Raw genomic sequence first — 21481 nt, forward strand, 5'->3', positions numbered from 1 at the left:
CCATCCAGGTTTACATGACAGAATCCCTAATCGGTTCAGGATGGGAAGCACCAGGTATGTCTGGAAGTGGGGATGAAAGAGAAGAAATGCTAGAATGAGATTGATTGCAAGTCTGATAAAGATGTAGTCAGATTGCCTAGACTCCCCCCACTGCAGCGGGCAACTGCCCCCACCCACCCAGCAGCCAACGGGAGGTTTGGTTCCTGGAGAGGCGACAGAGGGCTCTGGACCGAAGATACCAGAGACTGTTGAGAGCAGAGAACCACTGCCAAGAATGGCGTTTGGGGAACTAGCCTTACTAGAGGTGCAGAGACCCAGCCCTCCTCTCCTTTTTCCCCCACAGGAGATGGAAACAGTCTGGAATCCGGCCAGTCCAAGAAAAAAGAGCTAAGGATGCTGACATGGAGGCCTCCCTCACTAAACGGCCTAAGCAGCTCGGCTGACATGAGGAGGACATCTTCTGCCCACACACTCTGAGCACTTTAATCTCCTCTGGGGAATCCTCAGCAGATAAGGAATCCACCCCAAGCTAAGTCTCTAGCAGGAAAGAGAGAGACCCAAACAAACAGAAAAAACCAACATGGAGGAAACTGGGATGATGCACCAGGAATGGCTGCCGGGCATTGAACAGGGAAAGTTAATACGTAAGTCATTCGATATTGCTACAGCGTTAGCCTCTCATCTGTCTCTAAAATTTGAGCAGGTCTGCTGCACAAGTACCAAAGATCAAGGGGGTTTTTGGTGTGAGCCACACCTGCATCAGGTTTCAGAAAGGAAAGAGTTGCGGAATAAAAGCCCGGTGAGAGGAGAGTGCCACGAGACCAGAACTCAGACCCAGGGTGTGTCTATGAGCTGGACCCTCAACAGGGACGTGGGGTGAGGGTGTGACGCCTGGATTACAGCAACCACCACAGGAATGAAAACCTACTGTGTTTCCCCAAAAATAAGACCGGGTGTTCTATGAAATTGTGCTCCAAAAGACGCATTAGGGCTTATGTTCAGGGGATGTCATCCTGAAAAATCTACTAGGGCTTATCTTCCGGTTAGGTCTTATTTTTGGGGAAACATGGTACGTGTGTGAGGTTTGCGGCTCACTGTGCAGTTTCTCAGGCTGATGTCACCTTGACCTTGACGCCCTGATCCTCATCTAATTCCACTGCTCTCTCTCAATATTTAAAACTCTCAACTCATTTACACAATTAAAACTTAGGCTAATAGAGTCTAACCTCTTCACCTAAATTCTGATCTTATGAACTGCGTACCTGAATCCAATTAGAGCCCTTTCACGTTCTTACAAGTATTGTTGAAAGATACAGGCCAAATGCCCATCTGTCATTTCACTTACTTGCAAAACAGGATATAATCTAATGCGTGCAAAAATAACACAAAAATGATTACAAAAAGATGTAACTAGGACCCACATCTAATTTTTAAAAATCATTCTTTTTCATTGCTGTGTAGTTTTAGTAATTCCTACTAAATTTAATTAATATCTAATTTCACACCATGAAAATAAAAAGATAAAAAAAGTGCAAGAGGCACAAACTAATATGAGACAGAGATGCTCAGTTTAAAAAAAAAAAATTAAGCCTGAAAAGGGTTTTCATGTGCGCCCATTTATTGATTGCTGGGAATACAGCCTATTGAGTATACATGACATGCATTTTTGGGGAGAAATTAACCAAATCTGAAATGAAGCCATTCAATAACCTGCTGAGAGTTAATAAGGTAGCACAGATTAGATCTGAGGACACAGTGGGGACAACTCAGTCACTTACAGTTGTCATTAAGATTCTAGCTGTAAATTCTTTTGGAACTTATTTATTCTTAATTATTTAGGAAAGAGCGAAGATCAGTCTGCTTCTTTAGCTTAAATTGCTAGTAAGGGTGCTCTCCAACTGAAGTACTGAAAACAAATTGTTTAAGGCAATTCCATTTTTACAAATTCTTCCATATCAATTCGTATGCCTCAGAATTATAAGCAGCTACATAGATTTAGAAAAGATTAATAATTAATGCAAGAGACAATTCATTTAATTCCAATATCTACTGTTGAATTATACTGTTCTAGTACTAGATTTTTATAACGTATTGTCAATTTCCCCCCAAGATGTTTGTTTTAACTCATTGATACAATAAAATGATACAAATTAAAGAATTTCAGTTTACTTAAAAGGACAGAAAGATTAAGTAACTGGAATGTGTTAGACCATAATTAAAAACTGCTAAATTATACATGGTATGTATGGCGCAAAGATATAAACTGTAATTAGATAAAATGCTGAAATGTATTCATAACTGCAGAGTTACATATCACACATTTATCCCAAATTTTGTAGTGGATATTTTTTCTTAAAATGACATCAATGTCACTTATGTTCACGTGATTTGGATTGGTTTCTGTGGGAGTAGGAATAGAAAACAAAAAGAGAAAACAGAACCAGCTATACCCCAGTGGAATAAAAAACGGGAAGATCTTGGCTTTTTGTTCTTTTCAAAGAGGCAGTCTGTTGCTCTCACGAACCGTATTCTTTCCTTCCATCTTCAGGAGGAACCGGTTATGGCTTGCAGCGCTGGACAAAGCGAGGGTATAGGCATACATCTCGGATGTGATACCTATTCAGAATCCAGGTTAAGAATCGTTCCAGGCCCAACCCATATCCTCCATGAGGACAAGTGCCATATTTTCTCTGTTTAAAAATGAGAGAGAAGAATAATGCTTAGTTTACAATTTTGTCTAAAATAGTTAAAATGTTCTACTGGGAAATGAGTTAACTTATTATGGTTAAGAATTCAACCCTTAATCTATACATCTTTGTGGACCACATGTGAAGAAATAATTTGGTATGAAAAATAAACTAGGGATTAAATGCCATCCTGGAAACAAGAGATTTCAAATTTTTAAACCAAGTTAATGTCTCTGTTTATCAGGGGAAAATGAAACCTAGCATTAGATGTTGGTAGCACCTAATGATAAATTTTTAAAAACTCAGCAGCAATGAGCAAGCAAGGCAGCAGTTAAACAGCTTTTCAAATGACATTAACGTATTAGCAAAAAAAAAAAAAAAAAAAAAAGGCAATACTCACATACCACATTATTATAACCACAAAACTGAATACAGCTCTTCAAATGCCAAAGTTCTAGCCTCTCTTAAAAATTCTCTCCTCTTAAAAATTTCAATTTATACAGAACTATTACAATGAAAATATTTTAAAGAGTATTTGAAAAACTGTTTTTACCTGATCTGTGTACCAGTAATAGGGCGTGGGGTCAATTCCTTCCCTTTTATAACCTGCCAGCATCTCTTCACCATCCCAGATGCGCATTGAGCCTCCCACAATCTCACCAACATTAGGCATCAACACATCAACCTTTAAAAACAAGCGAATAAAATGCAGTTACTACCAGGCTATCAGACATGGCATTGCTCCAGAGTTTAAATGAAAACCACAATTAAGTTCTTATAGCTAACGGAACTCTATGATCATGCAAAATTCAAATATTGTTCAAATTCTGTAATTTAACAAGATATTTTAAACCCAATCAGAGGGCCAAAAAAAGCCACTTCTTAAAATAACGGTCATTCTAGATTTATAATGAGATATTTGCCATGAACTGTTATCTTATTCCAATGACAGTCCCTACCCCCTTTAAAATCAAAATTACTAATACGATTTGAATCACAAACTGACAGATTCAGTAAGGCGGGAATCCTCAGGACATCGCTGCATATAGAAGGACTTGATCTCTACAGGAAATCGACACAGCAAGATTGGCTCATTAATGGTGTCTGTCATCAGTCTCTCAGGAGCTTCTGGGATATCCTGAGGTTAAACAAGACTTCATTAACATTTACAGCTCGAAATGCAACAAGACAGAAGCAGCTCTTTCACCCAGTAGCTGCCCTTCATCTGCTTAACGCAACATGGAAGAGGATACACAGCCACCCATAACCCATACACACAGGTGTAAGGGACAATTTCTCTCAAAACAAATAAATATAATACAAATCCCTCCCCCAAAACAAAACAAAAAACACCCGAGCCATATCACTGTGACTAGATACTGGTCAGTTAGTTCCTTTTCTCCAGTGGCCAGTTTTATTTAGCTCTGAAGCAAACGTGGTCCACTTAGTCCCACGAGGCACGAGGTAATCAGTGAACGCTCCAGAACATCACTGATCTACACCGTGCATGTTGTTAATACCACCAATCTTTAAACTCTCCTGTTATCTATACTTCTTTCCTATGATAATAAACCTCTATGCCTTCGCTGGTAGTCAGACACAGTCGTAAGACAAATAACCAGTGTCAAATTTTAAGTGTAATCACACCTGGAATAGTTAGCCAAGAAATGTTAGATAATGATTAATCAAGTTAATCTGTTTCTCTCTCACAACGCCCTTCAGTAAACCACATACAAATTCCAGTTAAAACTGAAAACTCTTGTCCTAGTAAAAACTGACCGAGAGAACTGGACAAGACTCACTTATTTGTTGAATATAAGAACTGAAATGGAGCCGAACAAACACCTGGCACAGCTGTTTTCAAGCTCTAGTCCTTGGAGTCCTGAACCCTCTAAAGGGGAAGTGGGAAGTGAGTGGGACCGCGCTGGTCTCAGCTTTTACCTACTTTTCATACTAGAGTTCTGCATAAAATTTAATTGGGGAAAAATCTTACTGCACATTCCAAAAAGCCTGAAGACTGTTTATCTGCTCTAGTGCCCTCATATGTCTGGGTGTAAAGGCTGACATGCATTAAGGGCTTCCTGCGCCCAGACCCTGCTAGGCATTTAACTCATTGAGCGCTCACAACTTTGCAAGGTGGATGTTACCTGCAAGGCAGAGATAAGGAACCAGAGCAGGGTCACTGGCCTTCAGTAAGACAGCAGTACGGACAGAGGTGGGAGCTAAGCCCATCTTACTCCAAAGCTTGTGTTCTTTCCACTCAGTCAAACCACTTTGCTAAGTATTAACAGTTCTCACGTTTTCAGTATAAAATTTTGTTATGTATCATCAACTGAATTCATGAAACAATAAGAATAATTTATATATGCCTAGTATATTGTTTGTCCTTCTATACAGTCCTTAAAACAGAACAAAACTCTGTCTAGCAGTAGTTACATTTCATAGGTAAAGCAGTTAGATTTGAAAATACCACGTAAGAAATGGTTAACCACACAGGGCTTAGGATAGTGTGAACAATCCATACCCCCAGTTCATGCCAGGATGGTGGTCCCAAGCCAAACAGACACATACTCAGTTCACCTGGCGCACCAGGCCACCTTCCCCATCAAGCCTTTCTCCATTAGTTTTGCATTTTAACCAATGGCTATTTTCTTCTTTGAATCTCCTCCACACACAGGAGTTTTAATTCACTATTTTGGTGGGCGGAAACCTTTTTGAGAGAGGCAGACGCTTTCTCCAAACAAACAAAACAAACACATACACACACCAAGATTTTGCATGTAATTTTAGTTCACAACTTTCTAAAGCATTCTGCCAGCCTAGAGAATTACAACAGAGCTTGTGACGACTGATCACGGAAGAAAAGGAAAGAGGCAAAGGATCAGACGTGAAGGCTAAAAACTTGCTGCTATTTACTGACCGCTACAGAAACGCTTACTCCAGCTCTATTAACTCAATGAATGCTCAGCAGACGCCTCCTACTTCACTGGTTAATTAAGCAGAAGCAGCAATCCACTTAAGCACCAGGCCACTTTTGAAACAATGATTAGAAAGGAATACATACCTCTCCAAATTCATAGAAAGTTCCATCTTCTTTCTTAATATTGTGTTCTTTTAGCCACACAATTGCATCTGAATAGTTCATCCGTTTGAAAGGCCGTTTGGGAGGCTTAAAGTTCTACAGTCAAAAGAAAAAGATAGTGTCTATAAAAAAACCCATGAACACTAAAATTTCCACTTTAACAAAAAATATTTAGCATCTTTGTAAAATATTATTTCAGATGAAAACCAATGTAGACACTCCTAAAAATGGAAAATATATGACATAACTTCCTCCTATGTAAGTTAAAATACTATATAATTATTGGCAATGAGTGGTATCAAATTTTAATCTTCAAAATATTAGTCCAGAAATAGGTGACGGTGGTCAAAAGGTACAAACTCCCAGTTATAAAATACGTAAGTCCTGGGGATGTAACGCAGTTAATACTGTGTTGTAAATTTGAAAATTGCTAAGAGAGTAGATCTTGAAAGGTCACAACATAAGGGGAAAAAAATTGTAACTGTGTGGTGATGGATGTTAACTATATTATTGTGGTGATCATTTCACAAATATACATATATCAATCATTATGTTGTACATCTGAAACTAACATAACATTATATATTAATTATACCTCAAAAAAATATATATGCTAGACACTGAAATTGCAAAACTCAACAAGCCATCAAATCTACAAAAATTGAGGGTGAAGACTTCATTACCTTCTAAAAAACAGAATCGTAATTTTGCTTTTCCATAAAACACTATACCTACCGGGTTCAGGTCATACACGATACTTGCTGCGGGTGATTTCAAGACTCTGTCTACCACGTCACAAACCAAGTCCTCCAATCGGTTCAGGAGGTCCTCAAAGGTCAGAAAAGGGCACTCCGCTTCCACGTGAGTGTATCTGAAGAACGAGACACCAGCTCAGAGCTGCTCTTCGTTTCTACTAAGTTTCCCTCAAGCAAAAATTTTAACACGGGGAAACTGTCTAGAAAGGGAAAATGCCAACCTTGCTAACCACCTCTCAACTCTGCAAATTAGTTTTAGACCACCCACCCACCGTTCCTCCTTGAAGAGTAAATTCTTGTTTATTCCTTAGCACATAAAGGATCAAGGCAAAGTGAAAGAACAGACCACAACTAGTTATGGCCTAAGAGGCAAAACTTCTTACATGATTTCCAGTAATTTATTCAACTGCCCATCATATATCTTCTTAATATACCGTGTTTCCCCGAAAATAAGACCTAGCCAGACAATCAGCTGTAATGCGTCTTTTGGAGCAAAAATTAATATAACACCTGGTAGTATATATTGTATCATATCATATCACATCACACTACACTACACTACATTATATTATATTATTATGTTATGTTATGTTATATTATACCCGGTTTTATATTATAGTAAAATAAGACCAGGTCTTATATTAATTTTTGCTCCAAAAGACGCATTAGAGCTGATGCTCCGGCAAGGTCTTATTTTCGGGGAAACAGGGTAACATTTTTACATAGATGTCCTCTGCCTACATAAAGATTGCGTTCCTAAACATATTTTCTTAAAAAATTTTTTTGAATAAAAGACAATTCCATACTCAGCCAGGTGCCTTCGGGTCCTGGATTGTTCTGCCCGGTATGACTGTGCGATACAAAACACATCTCCCAGAGCTGGAATGCAGGTCTCCAAGTACAACTGAGAGGACTGAGTCAAAAATGCCTCTTCCCCAAAATAGTCGAGCTTGAAGAGTGTAGCACCACCTTCCACTTGTGTTTGCACTAATGTTGGAGGAGTAACCTGTTCAAATGGAAAGGAGGAATAAAGAAACGCCTATTGTGAGCACCTGCATTCCAGTTTAAAAATGGCAAAAGGTATCATATGCACGATGACGAATGCATACTTACTTCACAGTACCCCCTGTCAAAGAAGTGATCTCTAAAGCACCTGGTGACCACAGAACGTGCTTTCATGATTTTGGACATGTTTTCTCCTCGGATCATCATGTGCCTGTTGTTGAGCTGGACGTCAACGTCCGACTCTTCGTTGATCAAGTTATCAGCTCCTCCGGCAGGGGCCAACCCGATCAGTTCCCAGAAGTCACAGTTCAGCTCATGGCCCCCTGGGGCCTACATTTTTAAAAAGGGGGTGGGGAGAAAGACAGGCAGGGAGAAGGAAACAAAAATTTTACAGTGTTAAAAAAGATTTTAATTTATGTCAAAATACTGAGTTAATTAAAAAAAAAATACTGGGTTAAGCTGATATACCTAAGAACCTCATCATTAGCCTACCCTTCTAAGATAAAGACGCAATAATTCAATTTTATATTGATACTTAATATTTCTTTTAGAGTAAACACACACACATACACACAGATTTTTTTAAAAATAGAAAAGCACTAACTAGAAAATAAAATAAACTATCACCCCATAACCTGGAGTAACTACTAACTACTGCTAACATTTTGCTATCTTTCCAGCCTTGGCCCAATAATTTTAAATAACATAGTACCCACGTTGAAAAATTCCTTAGATGCAAAGGTTTTACTCAAAGCTGTTTGTCTTTGGAATACATATATAGTAAAAATTCAAATTCTCCCTAATAATTCCATTCAAAGCAATTCATTTTAGAAGCCACATATCATGAAATACATAATTATTTGGTGCCAAACACTGGACAGCAAGTAACATCACGACAACTGCTCCATTTATAATCACATTACTTACAAGGAAAATTTAGGGAACTTGAATCAGATATTCATTCTTCACATAGGTTCTTTTACATGATCTGTGGGAGACTCATATTTCTAGTCTATCTGGTAGACTCTTGGGGCTCCCCCTGGTGGTTAATATGTCACATTTATTTTATTTCCCAGACAACAAATATAACCACAGTAATAGTTACTTGAATAATAATTACCAACAAGTAACTGTAACTGGTGTAGGTTATATGCCTGTTGGCTGGGGAACAAACATCTCTCTGAATATCAGTTATATGTAACTTTTTTAAAAGAGGCTTTCAAATTCTATTCAGAAAGTTTCAGATTTTAGATTACTACTCTTTCCTGAAATTTTTTGGGTAGATCATTAAGTTTTTCTACCTAGCTGAAAAAGTATTCACACACCCGCTACATTATGGTCCATGAGGATAATTCAGGAATTCTCTAAGGTTGGAAATGCCTGAGCTTGTTATATCTTATGTGCTGTACAGTGCTATTTCACTGGAAAAGGAAAAGGCATATTAAATTTAGTAAGTGTATCATATTAGTGTATTTATATGCCACATACCAAAAGTACAAACAAAGACATTGAAAAACAAACAAACAAACAAACACCTAGTCACCCAGTGAGGGATCAATCCACTCACCTGCTTGCCCTTTGGGGTCAGAGTTAGCGTTCCATACACTGCAACACTACTTTCAGTGGACAAGACTACTCCATTGTAACACTGACACTATAGAAAGATCAAGTTCAAATTTAGTTATTCACATTTTACATTAAAATATTCTAACATATAGAAAGCAAAGGAGATTATTTACAAACAAGTTATCTGGTCCAAAACTAGTAAAATAAGATGGCCATCAATTTTTATTATTAATAAAGAATAGCTATTTTTACAAAAGATTTATCTATATATAGATATACATACATACATAGGCATAATTGACACTAGTCTACATTTCTTAAAAGTATCCGAAAAGTTCATTTTTATCTTTCTTTAAAATTCAGACTGTTAAAATAATACAGAGTCCCTCTAAGCTATGATCAACGTTTGATAAAATCATTAGGAGAAAAGTGAGGGGGAATTTTATGATGGAGGGATCAGGCTATCAACACCCGAACCCACCATTCATACAAAAATTCAAGTGGACATTATGTGTTTCACGATGATACAATTGGAAGAACACAGCTTTGCCCATGAAAACACTGTGCCCCCCCACCACCTAAAGAACCTGAATCTGATCAGACCTAACTTCCAGCTTACAGGAAATACAGAGAGTGGAGGAACATGATAAATGTAATCAACCCAAATCAGAATGTGAGGAGTTCCACAGGACAAACAACCAGATTTTTTCTAATAAATAAATGTTTTCCACAAGTTGAAAACATGTATACAGATCCTAAAATCCCCAAAACTAACAATAAAAGGACCTACTGAAAAACATCTAATGTTTAGTCACCAATAAGAGAAAATATTTACCAAATCATCTGACAAGACACACTGAAGATACCCAGTACCGTCCCGCAACACCAGAAACATTAAATTCTTTCCTAAAACCGAGAAAGAGAAAATTAGCCAGACTGTTCTCAAGGCACTTAAAAGTACTTTCTCATAATTCAACCTCCTGTAAAGGAAAGTCCAAAGTTTAAACATGGGAAGTTCAAACCTCCCACATGGCCCCCTTCCTCTGAAGTGTCCACTGGTAAAATCACCGCTCAGAACTTGTGAAGCATTTTCTCTTCTTCATTGTACTTGCAGCTCTGATACGACCCTCATGACCCACATGGTCACGGGAAAGCAAGACAGTAGCAATACGAGGTGAGGGCTTATGTCTTATTAACCACTGACTCCCCTGCGGTGCTTAGCATGGCACTGTGTACTCAGCGGGCGGGTCATAAATATTGCTGTACAGAATCACTCGTTTTCTTATTTATGTCCCATTTCTTTTCATGAAGGATTTGATAACCACTTCCAATAAAACACGTATAATAAAATAATAAAGAGCAAGAAAAAGCAAAATATCAGGACCCACGGAGAAGTAGAAATGAAAATATACTAATTATAAATGTCAACACTACCGCCATAAGTAAGTTTCAGGTTTGGCGCTTCACTTTCTGTAACACGTCCCCTACTTTTCATTAAATAATTAAATTCAATTATACAAATATTTACTGGATACCCCTGACTGCTTATACTTAAATAGCATTTAAATAATTTTAAAAGTTTTAATAGTGATATTAAGAATACATTTGGGATATAAATCACTATCTCCTTGAAAAAGCTAGCAGCCAAAAACCAAAATTCCTCCAAGAAAATGAAGTTGTTTTTCATCTAGGACCAGGGATATTTAAAAATGAAACAGAGAAGAGGAAAGCTGTGCCATTTACCTTGCCTACGCAGCCTGTGGACCCAGCCAAACACCTTTACTCTTTGGCCTCTGTATCCTTCTAATGCGTGAATCTTCGCCTGTCAAGTTAAAATAAACAACATTTGACCAATCATGTCATTTATCACATAGCAACTTTTTCACTAATATTAGATGGATAGCAGTGAAGTATTAAAAAGTGACAAATGGTGCAAAACTGCAGATAGTTATGCTACTGCAGGTCAGAGCCAAAAAAATTTCACCATACTGGAGTGGTTAAAAAAATAACCCAGGTCTTCTTTCTCTCTTAGTGCAAAATCGACAATGAGAAACAAATAGCATTCCAGATATCAGTATAAAAAAATCAGTGAATAAATGAATTCACAACAGCAACAGCCGGAGTCCACACAGTCCTTTCCTTGACCTCATTCCCACCTGACCCTCTGGGAGGTGGACGTTAACAAAGGTAGCTAGCTTTTTGCTTAGAGGATGAAAGAGACAGGAGATGAGGAGAGGAAGGGCGTGGTGAGTACAGCCAAGGAAACAGCTTCCTCACTAAGGAAACAAGAAAAATAGGACAATTCACCAGCAATAAGAACTATCTGAAATCTAAGCATGCCCACTCAGTCCTGCATTCTGTTCCAGAAAAGAATATAGAAGGAATCCGATTTCATAAAATCACAAAACTTTGTATGTTAAAAAATCATGAAAATCACGGATTTCCACCTCTTCATCTTATCGTGAGGAAACGAATACTTCAGGAGCGTACAATTACTTGACCAACACCACACAGCACAGCCCGGCTGGCTGCCAGGTCTGCCAGTTTTTAATGAGGACAGAATCCGTTCAACACACAATTACTAAACTTTAGAATAAAATAAACCCCAAAAGAACTACCAGCCTCAAAATTCTGAAATGTTATTTCTCTTGATCCCTTCTAACAGGAAAGGAAAGACAGGTAATGCAAAGGAACAAACCACGTGGCAGGCACCCTAGACACAGAAATAACAGACGTCCATCGCAAGTCCACAATATTTACAACAATACATGTCACACTTACACATTTTGGCTCTGGAAGACTTGAATCATTTTTAATGGTAATCTTCTTTGCTTCTTCCAGGTTCTTTTCTCTTCTCAAATTGTCTTCTGCCTAATTTTAACGATAAAGCAATTTGTTAACATGGTTTCCAGTGTTCTAACTTTTATTTTTTTTATTTTAAAACTTTTATTTATTTTAAGTGTGTTTTTCCAGGACCCATCAGCTCCAAGTCAAGTAGTTGTTCCAATCTAGCTGTGGAGGGCGCAGCTCACAGTGGCCGGTGTGTGGGGATCGAACCGGCAACCTTATTGTCAAGAGCACCGCGCTCTAACCAATTGAGCTAACCGGCTGTCCCCAGTGTTCTAACTTTTAAAATGTTCACAGTGGCAAATTCATTGCTCACCTCTTTCTTTTCCCGAGAGTCACTCTTCATTTGTTCCCGATGCCACATCTTTTTAATGTTCTTCATCTGTGATTTAGAAATAACATCCCACCTCTAGAAAGAAAAACAGATATTTAATTTTTTAAAGATATCTATGTTCAAACGAAAGTTTATTTAGAAAATATAATTCTGTAAAGTTTTTGGTTCACCCTACCTCATTTTCTTTTTGTGAATCTACGTAAATGGTAGGAAACGGTTCTTTTCCTACTGTCATCAAAGCCTTGGGTGGGGAGGGAGGAAAAGAAAATTTCTTTAATATTCTACAGTATTTGAAATCAACATAACACCTTAATTATAAGGCAACTTCAACTATCTAGGACATAATCAAGAGCCAAAAAGAGAGCATAAAAGACGCCAACAGTCAAAAGTCAAAGTTGATAGAATGGCTGGTTGAAACACTAAGAACATTTTCTTAAAAGTAGAAGCCCACAGGTCCTTTTGCAATAATTCTAGCAAGTTCAGTTACACAGTATACAGTTTCCCAGTACAAGCAGACTAGAAGCACCCAATTTCAAGTGGCCATAGGGACCAGAGGAAGGTAAGCTGAAAACAACACAGAAGAGCTAAGAGCAAAAGCTAATTGTAGGTTCCATCTAAATGCTTAATCCTAGCTAAGAAACAGGGACGTCGTTTCTAAAAATCTTTCAACAAAATAATGGTTAAGGACACAAAAGATTAAGCTTCATTTAATTTGAAAAATTACCATATATAGAATACCTTTCTTCACTAATACTGGGACATGTCAGGTATTGCTGTCATTTAATATTTTATAGTTTATTGTTGTTTTTTTAAATAGTTGAAAGTATGTAAAAGATAGATGTTTTATTACGTGTTTCCAATATGCCATCAAATTTTCTCCCAAGTTTATCAAGTCAACCAAGAAATGTAAGGAATTACTCTCTCCAGTCTCAAGATCTGAAGATTGCAAAAATGACCTTTTCTAAAGGTCTAGTTTCCAAACCTGAAAAATACTTTTCATCTTGTTTTAACAATAGTTTCAACTCAATGACTGGTACAGAGGAAGGAACCTGGATCTTTTAAAAACATCCAAGAGAGTTCATCTTTCTAACAATTAGAATTTGTAGAGATCTTTGCAAATTATTAGGAACTCATTTAATACCTGATACTCTCTACTGATCCCTCCTTTTATATCACTGAAATTGAAGGAGCCAAACTGTAATTCCCCAAATCAGCATGGCACACTTTTGTTAACAGCAACATTCTGCAAACATTCACCTAAACAGTGCTGTCAGTTTGGGGAGGCCCAAGTCACCCCAACAACCCAGACATGAGAGAAAGATTTCCCTCTAAGAGTTAAAAAGTTAAGACTTATGTATGACACACCAAAGCACAGCCACAGAGTACGACCTACAAGAGGAGAGAATGCTCCCAAGACACTTGACAGTAACCTAAATACCCTTCTGATCTGTAGTTGGCTTTCCATATAAGTCTGCTTAGAAAATAAATATGCTAAACAGGTTAGTTCGAGGAGTCTAGGCCCTGAGAAATAATAGTACATTAAAAATTAGTATCCGGCTTCCAGGTCCAGACTCATGAGTTACTGAGCATCTGTTCTGAGAAATGGGTCCATTCTTGGTATGCTGGTATAAATTAGGTTTTTGAGTCTCAGGGCTCACGTCTGGGTTTTAGTGGTAACTTCGCTAAGAGGCCTCAGGAGTCAGTTTCAAAGAAACTTGGGTTTGAGCTCAGTGGATCTGAGGAGAGCTGTTTATTTCTACAAGAATTGCAAAACTGGCCTTCTGACTCACTGGAGAGAAAAATTCCATGATGTAACGCTGCCTGATAAGGGGAAAAAAAGACACCTTTTAAATATGTTCAAGTAAGTTTAGACTTAACTTATCTAATACACTTAAAGCTACATAACTGTACACAATCCTTACATTCCCTTTCCTGAAAATTCTCTTCGAAACCTATTGCTTGAAATAAAATTATTCACAAGTCACACAATAACTGACATAAACCATTAATAAATGCAGAGTCATCTGCGTGTGAGAAGAGACACTACCTTTAGACCTGTTTTAAAAGGTTTCTCCTTGGTTCCATCACCCGTGGCATCATTTCCCTCTCGATCCGAGACATACAGCTCTGCTGTTTTACAAAATGAGAATAAGTTACTCATTTGGACAACAATAATTACCAGTTACCTCATACTGCTAACTACTTTACCCATTCTTTATCTTTGTAAAGAGAACAGCCATCTGATTAGTAAAAATGACCACACTCCAAAAGGAATTATACCATAATTATTTTCCCATGCCCCTCTTTCAATGACATCCATATCATAAAAACATATTACAGATTCAGCTTTTCAAAATGAACTTTGATCACTTTAATCTGTGATACTGCTTCCATCTACTTGAGTCTCCGGTACTAAAGTCGGGCTTTGAAGTTGGCCAGACCAGACTGGAATCTTGGGATATTGCATCTTAAAAGCCAGGGTGATCTTGGAAAATTCACTTACCCTCTTTGAGCTTATTTCTTTGTCTAAAAAAAAAAATGTGGGAAACAATACCTATTTTGAAGCGCTGCACTGAGGATGAAATAAAATTACACATACAAATCACACATCCCAGGGCCAGTGCACGGATGGCAAATAAACACCACTACTCTCTGAGCTTTAAAGGAAACCGAAGCTCTAAGGTGGAACAAGCTGCACAAGGCCTCACAGCTACGTCCCAACAGTGACAGCAGTAAGACCTCCATTTTCCTTTTCCTGTGCGCCCTATGGTATCCCTGGAAATCTCAATATAAATGAGGTGTGGAAGAGAATTAGAATTCTAAAGTCCTTCCCTGACTATCACTTTGAAGAGTGACATATATTGGACTCCCCTGACGTCCGACAGTGCCCAAGTGTCAGACGAGTCACGGGATTTTTCGCAATTGGGCAGGGCCACGCGCGGCCGCCATACCAGCCCCGGGGCACACAGGGCTCGAGGGAGTCGCGGCCGGCCCAGCGCGTCCGGGCCCGCGGGGGCCCAGCGGAGCCCACCCGCGTCCCTCCGATCATTCACACAGAAACAGCGGTGGCGCGCCCACCCTGTGCCAGGCATCAGTAAGTGTCAGGAATCGGCCGGAACGAGGTTCCTGCCCCAGGCGTGGGCACCGAGCCATTCATTATACACAACGGTGTCCCCGAGCCGCACTCACCTAGTACCATGCCTGCGGTCGCCCCGGTCACCTCCAAGGACATAGCAGTCTCCCAACACGCCCCCGCCTTGTCACTACAACGTGCGCCGGTGGCTTCCTGGACTCCAACGTTGCATCATAGAACGTCGTGCATAAGCAGCCCCAGTGAGTCACCCGAGCGTCGCGGCGCTATTGGTTACCGGTGGTCAGGGAACCTGGGCGAGTGACGCTGCAGCCGCCATCTTTGGGCGGGGCAGCGGCAACTTCCGGTCCGGCGCCGCCGGCCGGTCTAGCTCCAGCTTCTAGTGGCGCCACTGACTGGGCACGTCCCGATCTTGGAGACTCGGTGGGGGCTGCTCTCCGCTCCCTTCCGTGTCCACCTCCCTACTCTCTCTGCTGAGTCTTACAGTTCTGCCCCCAGCTGTAGATTCCAGGGCCCTCTTGGGAACCAGACCAAGGATTTCTTTCCATATCCCCAGAATTGGAAAGATGCAAACAAATGCACGAGCAGGAGTTTGCAGTATAGAAAGAACAGTTTAATATTGAATTGGCCAGTACAGAGGTAGGAAGCTAATACTCAAAACCAGGCTCCCTGATGGCATGTAGGTTACAGATTATAAAGGGCAGAGTCATAAGACACCCTGTGTTAGGGGATGCGGGGTCCGTTCTGGGAGCTGATTGGTCCGAGATGAGGGTAATAAAGTATTTCTTCACATCTTGAGGACAGTTCCAAGGTCTCTTCCAAGTTTCTTCAGGTCTTCAGGATAGTTCTGAGGTCTTTTCCAGCAGGGAGTCATTCCACATCAGGCCTCAGGAGCTGAAACATAACTTAGGTCAAGATGTTATCTTTAGCTGCCAGAGGTCCTGGATCTTGTGACCATTAGACATGTCCAGACAACTGTCTTCTGCTGCCTGGGGGTTGCTGATTATCCAGGGGAAAGGTTAGGTCTCTGAGTTGGGGAACGGGGCAGGGGGAATGATCTCTAGAGCTAGGATTTAAAGCTGAATTTAATCTAAGGTCATAGGAACCCTCAGTTTCATCATCATAAAATATATTGAGTGCCAAAAACGAGGTGGGGTGAGGGTGGAGGTGAGAAACATAGATATACATAATCCTAGCTCGTATGCATTGCCTGTTTTGATGCTTTTACGTTCTAACTTCAATGAATGAACACACTTCTGTATTTATGACTTAGACTATGGTATATTTTTATTTAAAGTTACAAGGATCCCTATTATGGAGGCCACAATAATGGCCTTGTTGGAATTCTGGTTCTGCTTTTTACCAACTGTGTGTCTTGGGATAAATTACCTAACCTGTCTGAGCTTTAACTTCCCTACTTGTGAAGGATGATAAAAACTCACTACCCAGCACCTAATAGGTACTAAATAAAGTGTAATGAATATAATCATTCTCAACTTAGTGGAATACCAGGGTTTGTCCTTGAGTCAAAGGAAAACGTATTTTTGTTATGAAAGAAACTCTAAAAGTAACTTCATACGTAGGTTCAGAATCTATCAGGAAAATGAACCAAATACTTTTCTTCAATAATATTTCACCCAATTTCACGGACTTTCTCTTTCTCTCTTTGGTGAATGTTTTTTGTTTGCTCATATATTAGTTATCCATTGCTGCAAAGCATATTACTCCAAACCTTGGGAGCTTAAAACAATGAACATTTATTACCTCACAGTTTCTGAGAGTCAGGGATTTGGGAGTGGCTTAGCTGGGATTCTGGCTCAGGGTCTCTCATGCATCAGGTTTGGGCAAGGGCTGCAGACATGAAAGCTTAGCTAGGTGAGGCCTTGGTTTTCTGCCAGGTGGGTCCTTCATAGGGCTGCTAATGACAGGGCAACTGACTTCCCCCAAAGGAAGTGATCAGAGAGAGAGAGAGAGAGGAGAGAGAGAGAGAGAGAGAGAGAGAGAGAGAGAGAGAGAGAGAGAGAGACTGAAACTGTATTAGTTACCTATTGCTGTATAATAAATTATCTCCAAACTTCAAGGAACATTGATCTCACATTGTCTGTGGACCAGGAATCTGGGCAAGGCTTAGCTGGGGCCTCTGGCTCTGGGTTTTTCAAAAGGCTGCCATCAAGATGTCAGCTGGCATTGCAGTCATTGAAATTTAAGATTCTTAAGTCTCACCGAGGGTAGATCCTTTTCCATGTTCACTCAAGTGGGTGTTGACAGGATCCAATTCCTTGTGGGCAGTTACCCACAGGTCTCCCTCAATTACTTGCTACTAGGGACTCTCTACAAGGCAGCTTGCTTCTTCAGAGCAAGTAAGAGGGCAAGAAAGAGTGCAATCAAGGTGGAAGTATAGTCTTTGGTAGCCAACTCTTAGAAGTGATAACCCATCACTTTACCACATTCTACTCGTTAGAATCAACTCACTTGGTCCAGCCAACACTCCAGGAAAGGGTTTTACACCAGGGCATGCATATTAGGAGGCAGAGGTCATAGGGGCCATCTTAGCTGCCTACCACAGTGACGAAGGCCTAAGCTGCAGTGCTTTTTATAACCGAATAAGTGAATTGGCATTTCATTATTTCTGCTATGTTCCACTGGCCACACAGACCAACCCTAGTGCAACATGGCAAAGGACTACACAGGGGGTCAATACCACCAAGGTGGAGCTCGGTGGGAACCATTTTAGGGGCTGTCTACCACAGCCCATCCAGATGAATGTCTCCTCTTCATCCTGCTCTGAGCTCCTAGAGGTTGACTTACATGAACCACATCAATTGGTTCTCTGGCTTCTGGCCAGATACAGCCAATGGGGAGCATTGGCGGAAGAGAGGGAGGTGGGTTACTTATTCCCCCAGGTCCCTCCTTACAGGCTGGCTGCATCCACAACTAAAGACCACACAGCTCCTATCAGGTGGCACTAAGAGACTGGCATCCAAACCGCTTTTCATAAATTTAGTTTTATCCGATCCATAGAATTGGATGTATTGTCCCATGTAAATGTCCATTAGAAGGCATTCAATAAGGAGATCTCTGTAATCGATGGACATTGGCCTTTTCCCCAAAACACCCCAGTGCTTGCTCAAAGAAGCCATATACAAAGTGGCCATAGTAACAGGATGGAGGCTGTGCATATGTCAGACCTCATGGGCTGCCCTTCATCAGGGCTGATCTGGCTGGCGACTGCCTCTCAGAGCACCCAACCCGCCAATAGCAGAAGCCAACGTAGAGAACCTGATAGGACACAAATCTCTGAGGGAACCAGCTGGCCACGTGGTGGCAGGTGGATTACATTAGACCCCTAAAGGAGGCAGTAATGTGCCTCTCAACTATAGCATCATAGTGATGTAGATGATGTTGGATCTGCCGGCAGTTTCTGGGTGTGGGGCAGGATCATGTCTCGTGAAGCCGAAGAATGGACACACGGACCAGGGAGAGGCAAAAAGTTGTAAAGGAAGATAGTTTATTAGAGGCAGGAGAAGAGGTTGCAGCTCCCGAGCGGGAGGGGGTGCCAACTGGGGGGTGCCCACTGGCTAGGGCAAAAGGCTTTTACTTTTATACTTTCCCCTTCCTGCTTGGGGAAGGGGGCTGGAGCCTTCTAATAGAACTCATCTATTAGGTTTTCTGCTGTTTGCTCATCCTGAAGGGATTAATGAACCAACCCATTCCTATCTACGAGATCTGCTCCTTTATCCAGCCAGAAGGGATTTGAGATTATCTATTAACCTTAAGGCATATTCTTATGTCTCTGTCCTGGAGTGAAGGAGACATTCCAGGTCTTGGAGTTTCAGGATATGGCTGCTTTTTTGTTTATTCCACCAGGGACCCCCCCCCCCGGCCCCCCCCACCTAGCAACCATACTTACTAACCTGTCTGAATAGTCCACATAGAAATGTGCCCTCCCCGCTTGCAGCACCAACACCTGTGAATTTACAGAATGCTGTATCCATCTCTATGGCGCATAACATCTTTTCTAACCAGGGAACACATTTTTAGTGAGGATGGGCTCAAATTTGTGGAGTTCACTGGTCTAACCATGAGCTTTGTCTTAAATGATTGTTTAAAATACTCACACATGCTCCCCTTTCCTACATGGGAGAAATATACTTCCCTGCTTCATTTATGTTGGTTTTGGCCATGTGGATTTTCTTTGACTGTGGGATATGTGATACAAGCCAAGATTTCACCTACGCAGGTACGGTTGAGCTTGTTTTCTTGCTTCTGCCATCATCACAAGAAGAACATGGCCCAGCTGGCCCACTCGTCCAAGGAAAGTGAGAATCTGCAGCTTGGAGCAAAGCCAGCTGAACTCAGCCCAGATTATCTGACCCCTAGATGCATGAGTGAGAATAAATGATTGCTGTGTTGCCTCTACGTTTTGGAACATTTTGTTACACACCTTTATTGTGGCAATAGTAGACTGATACATACCCCATTACCCAAAAGCAGCTGGTGTAAAAATAGCTGAGTGGCCTCATAGGAGTCAGTTATGACACTCTGCAAGGGTGCCACATATGCCTTAAACCAGTAGCCAATGTAGGGTGCAATCTCCCCCATAGTGGAATGCATATTATTATTTTGGGGGTATGTTTGTTGGTTTCAAAGAAGTCTCCAGGTATATTCATTTCCATGAAATAACTGAGATGTCAACGACCTATGCTGAAGCTACTAGGCAAGAATCTTTACTGTTCATCACACAAAGGAAAGACTACACGTCTCCTAATACCAGTGGAGACCACAGGAAATGGGTAGGGGGAGAAGGGAACACAGCTTCTGCAGACCAACCCCTCTACCCACTACCCTCAGTCTCTACCCTAGTAATAAAAATAAAGTGGTCAGGTCACACGTCCCTTTTCCCAGGGGCATTCTCTTATCTGCCCACAGTAGCACTGTATTTGCCAGTGTTCATTGTGTCTGGTCGGTGGCCCTTACTTGTCACCACTAGATTGTAGTGTCAACGAAAAAACATCCAGCCTAAGAGAAAGCTTGTAAAAGTTTATCTGACCCAAACTGAATGACAATTGCAGGGAAGCAAAATCTCAACAGATTGAGACAATGCTCTGGAAGATGGCAGTTTTGTAACTTATTTTATACATTAGAATCAGAGGAGGAGGGTTACATGAAATCCATTGGTGGTAGATTAAGGGGGTGGGAGAAAGCAAAGCGGGAAAACTCTGGGATTGGACAAAAAGTAAATTGGAGCGACAGGTACTTCTTTTACACTGGTGGGTACAGGAGAGTTAGTAGCATTTTACGGCACAGAGATGGTAATCAAAGGACAAGAACAACAAGGAGGGGTCCTGTAGTTTTCTTCTCTGACGTGATGGGTTGTACCCTGGGCGTCCGGGAAGAGGGATTACTCTGACATTCCAAGGGCATGTTATCTTAGATGCAAAAAGACAACAGACAGGCTCACGTAAGGTAAAGATTGACCTTTGCCAAGGAAGCTACAGGCCAAGGATGTGACTACCGGCCATGGCCTACTTTTAGTTAGGAATTTTTATGTTCAGGCCATTCTGTGTGGTTAATTTTGGTCCCTGAGTTTGTAGGGCCTGCCATGCAGGCCTCCCCTGATCTCGTCAGGTTTAGTATCTGGGCCCTGTTTCTTCCACAGTAGGTAAGATGCTTTCCTGGCATCCTTCCAGGGCATTTAGCACAGACCCTTGCACTCAGCAAGGGGTTGGTAACTATCTTAGGCAGACAGTCTCATGGAGTCCAACCTCCCTCCCGAAGCATAACTTTACTCACAGCGTCGCCAAAGGGTCACTTCCAAGAACAAACTGAAGTTTGTTGGTGCTCATGAGTGAATGATAAATGGAATGAATTGAATGCGTGGCACTGCTCTTCTTTCTCCTCCTCTGGCTCTGGCCAACTCCAGGCTCCCTCTTCTCGCCGTCCTGGATGTTGCGCCTCTGCGCCCACTCCGCGTTGTCCCAACCTCCCGGGTGACGACCCTTTCTCGCCATCAGGCGCCAGATGCGAATCGCCGGCCTAATATTGTATTGACCTCTACGGGCCACCTTAGCAGCAGCCGGCTGGAGCTCAGGGTACTTGATGCCAGCGCCGCCA

The 21481-nt window shown here is 41.0% G+C and overlaps 2 protein-coding genes across 3 annotated transcripts; both read right to left on the reverse strand.

Annotated features, from left to right (window-relative positions):
• Positions 1-1595: 1595 nt before the first annotated feature.
• NARS1 (asparaginyl-tRNA synthetase 1) lies at positions 1596-15674 on the reverse strand. Of its 2 annotated transcripts, none has more exons than XM_019755315.3 (15): positions 15466-15674; positions 14324-14403; positions 12452-12517; positions 12259-12351; positions 11877-11966; positions 10839-10917; positions 9931-10001; positions 9097-9183; positions 7638-7859; positions 7331-7530; positions 6505-6640; positions 5752-5865; positions 3694-3825; positions 3241-3372; positions 1596-2690 (listed from the first exon to the last, which is right to left on the reverse strand). In XM_019755315.3, the coding sequence occupies exons 1-15, from the start codon at positions 15506-15508 to the stop codon at positions 2559-2561; spliced, it is 1677 nt and encodes a 558-aa protein (XP_019610874.1). In that variant the 5' UTR covers positions 15509-15674; the 3' UTR covers positions 1596-2558. The 2 variants fall into 2 exon arrangements, with proteins under 2 accessions (XP_019610874.1, XP_019610875.1); XM_019755316.3 differs by having other exon boundaries at positions 14324-14406; positions 15466-15672.
• A 284-nt stretch (positions 15675-15958) lies between these two features.
• LOC148758435 (uncharacterized) lies at positions 15959-21464 on the reverse strand. Its single transcript, XM_088798014.1, has 3 exons — positions 21161-21464; positions 19604-19743; positions 15959-16261 (listed from the first exon to the last, which is right to left on the reverse strand). Exons 1-3 carry the CDS (start codon positions 21376-21378, stop codon positions 16248-16250), a joined length of 372 nt encoding a protein of 123 aa, XP_088654140.1. The 5' UTR covers positions 21379-21464; the 3' UTR covers positions 15959-16247.
• Between the last annotated feature and the right edge of the window lie 17 nt (positions 21465-21481).

Source organism: Rhinolophus sinicus, chromosome 4 (genome assembly GCF_057876585.1).
Source record: "Rhinolophus sinicus isolate RSI-liver-muscle chromosome 4, RSI-T2T, whole genome shotgun sequence".
Classification (NCBI taxonomy): Eukaryota; Metazoa; Chordata; class Mammalia; order Chiroptera; family Rhinolophidae; genus Rhinolophus; species Rhinolophus sinicus.

What these genes read in the sequence shown, in the direction of transcription:
- NARS1 (XM_019755316.3), bottom strand. Translation starts at nt 15,508, where the DNA reads ATGTCCTTGGAGGTGACCGGGGCGACCGCAGGCATGGTACTAG. An exon ending in CTTTCTATGAATTTGGAGAG is followed by an intron (nt 3,826 to 5,751) that starts GTATGTATTCCT and finishes GTTTAACCTCAG; the next exon opens with GATATCCCAGAAGCTCCTGA. An exon ending in ATTCCCGCCTTACTGAATCT is followed by an intron (nt 3,373 to 3,693) that starts GTCAGTTTGTGA and finishes TTGTTTTTAAAG; the next exon opens with GTTGATGTGTTGATGCCTAA.
- LOC148758435 (XM_088798014.1), bottom strand. Translation starts at nt 21,378, where the DNA reads ATGGCGAGAAAGGGTCGTCACCCGGGAGGTTGGGACAACGCGGAGTGG. An exon ending in AGTGACCCTTTGGCGACGCT is followed by an intron (nt 19,744 to 21,160) that starts GTGAGTAAAGTT and finishes TCATGCATCTAG; the next exon opens with GGGTCAGATAATCTGGGCTG.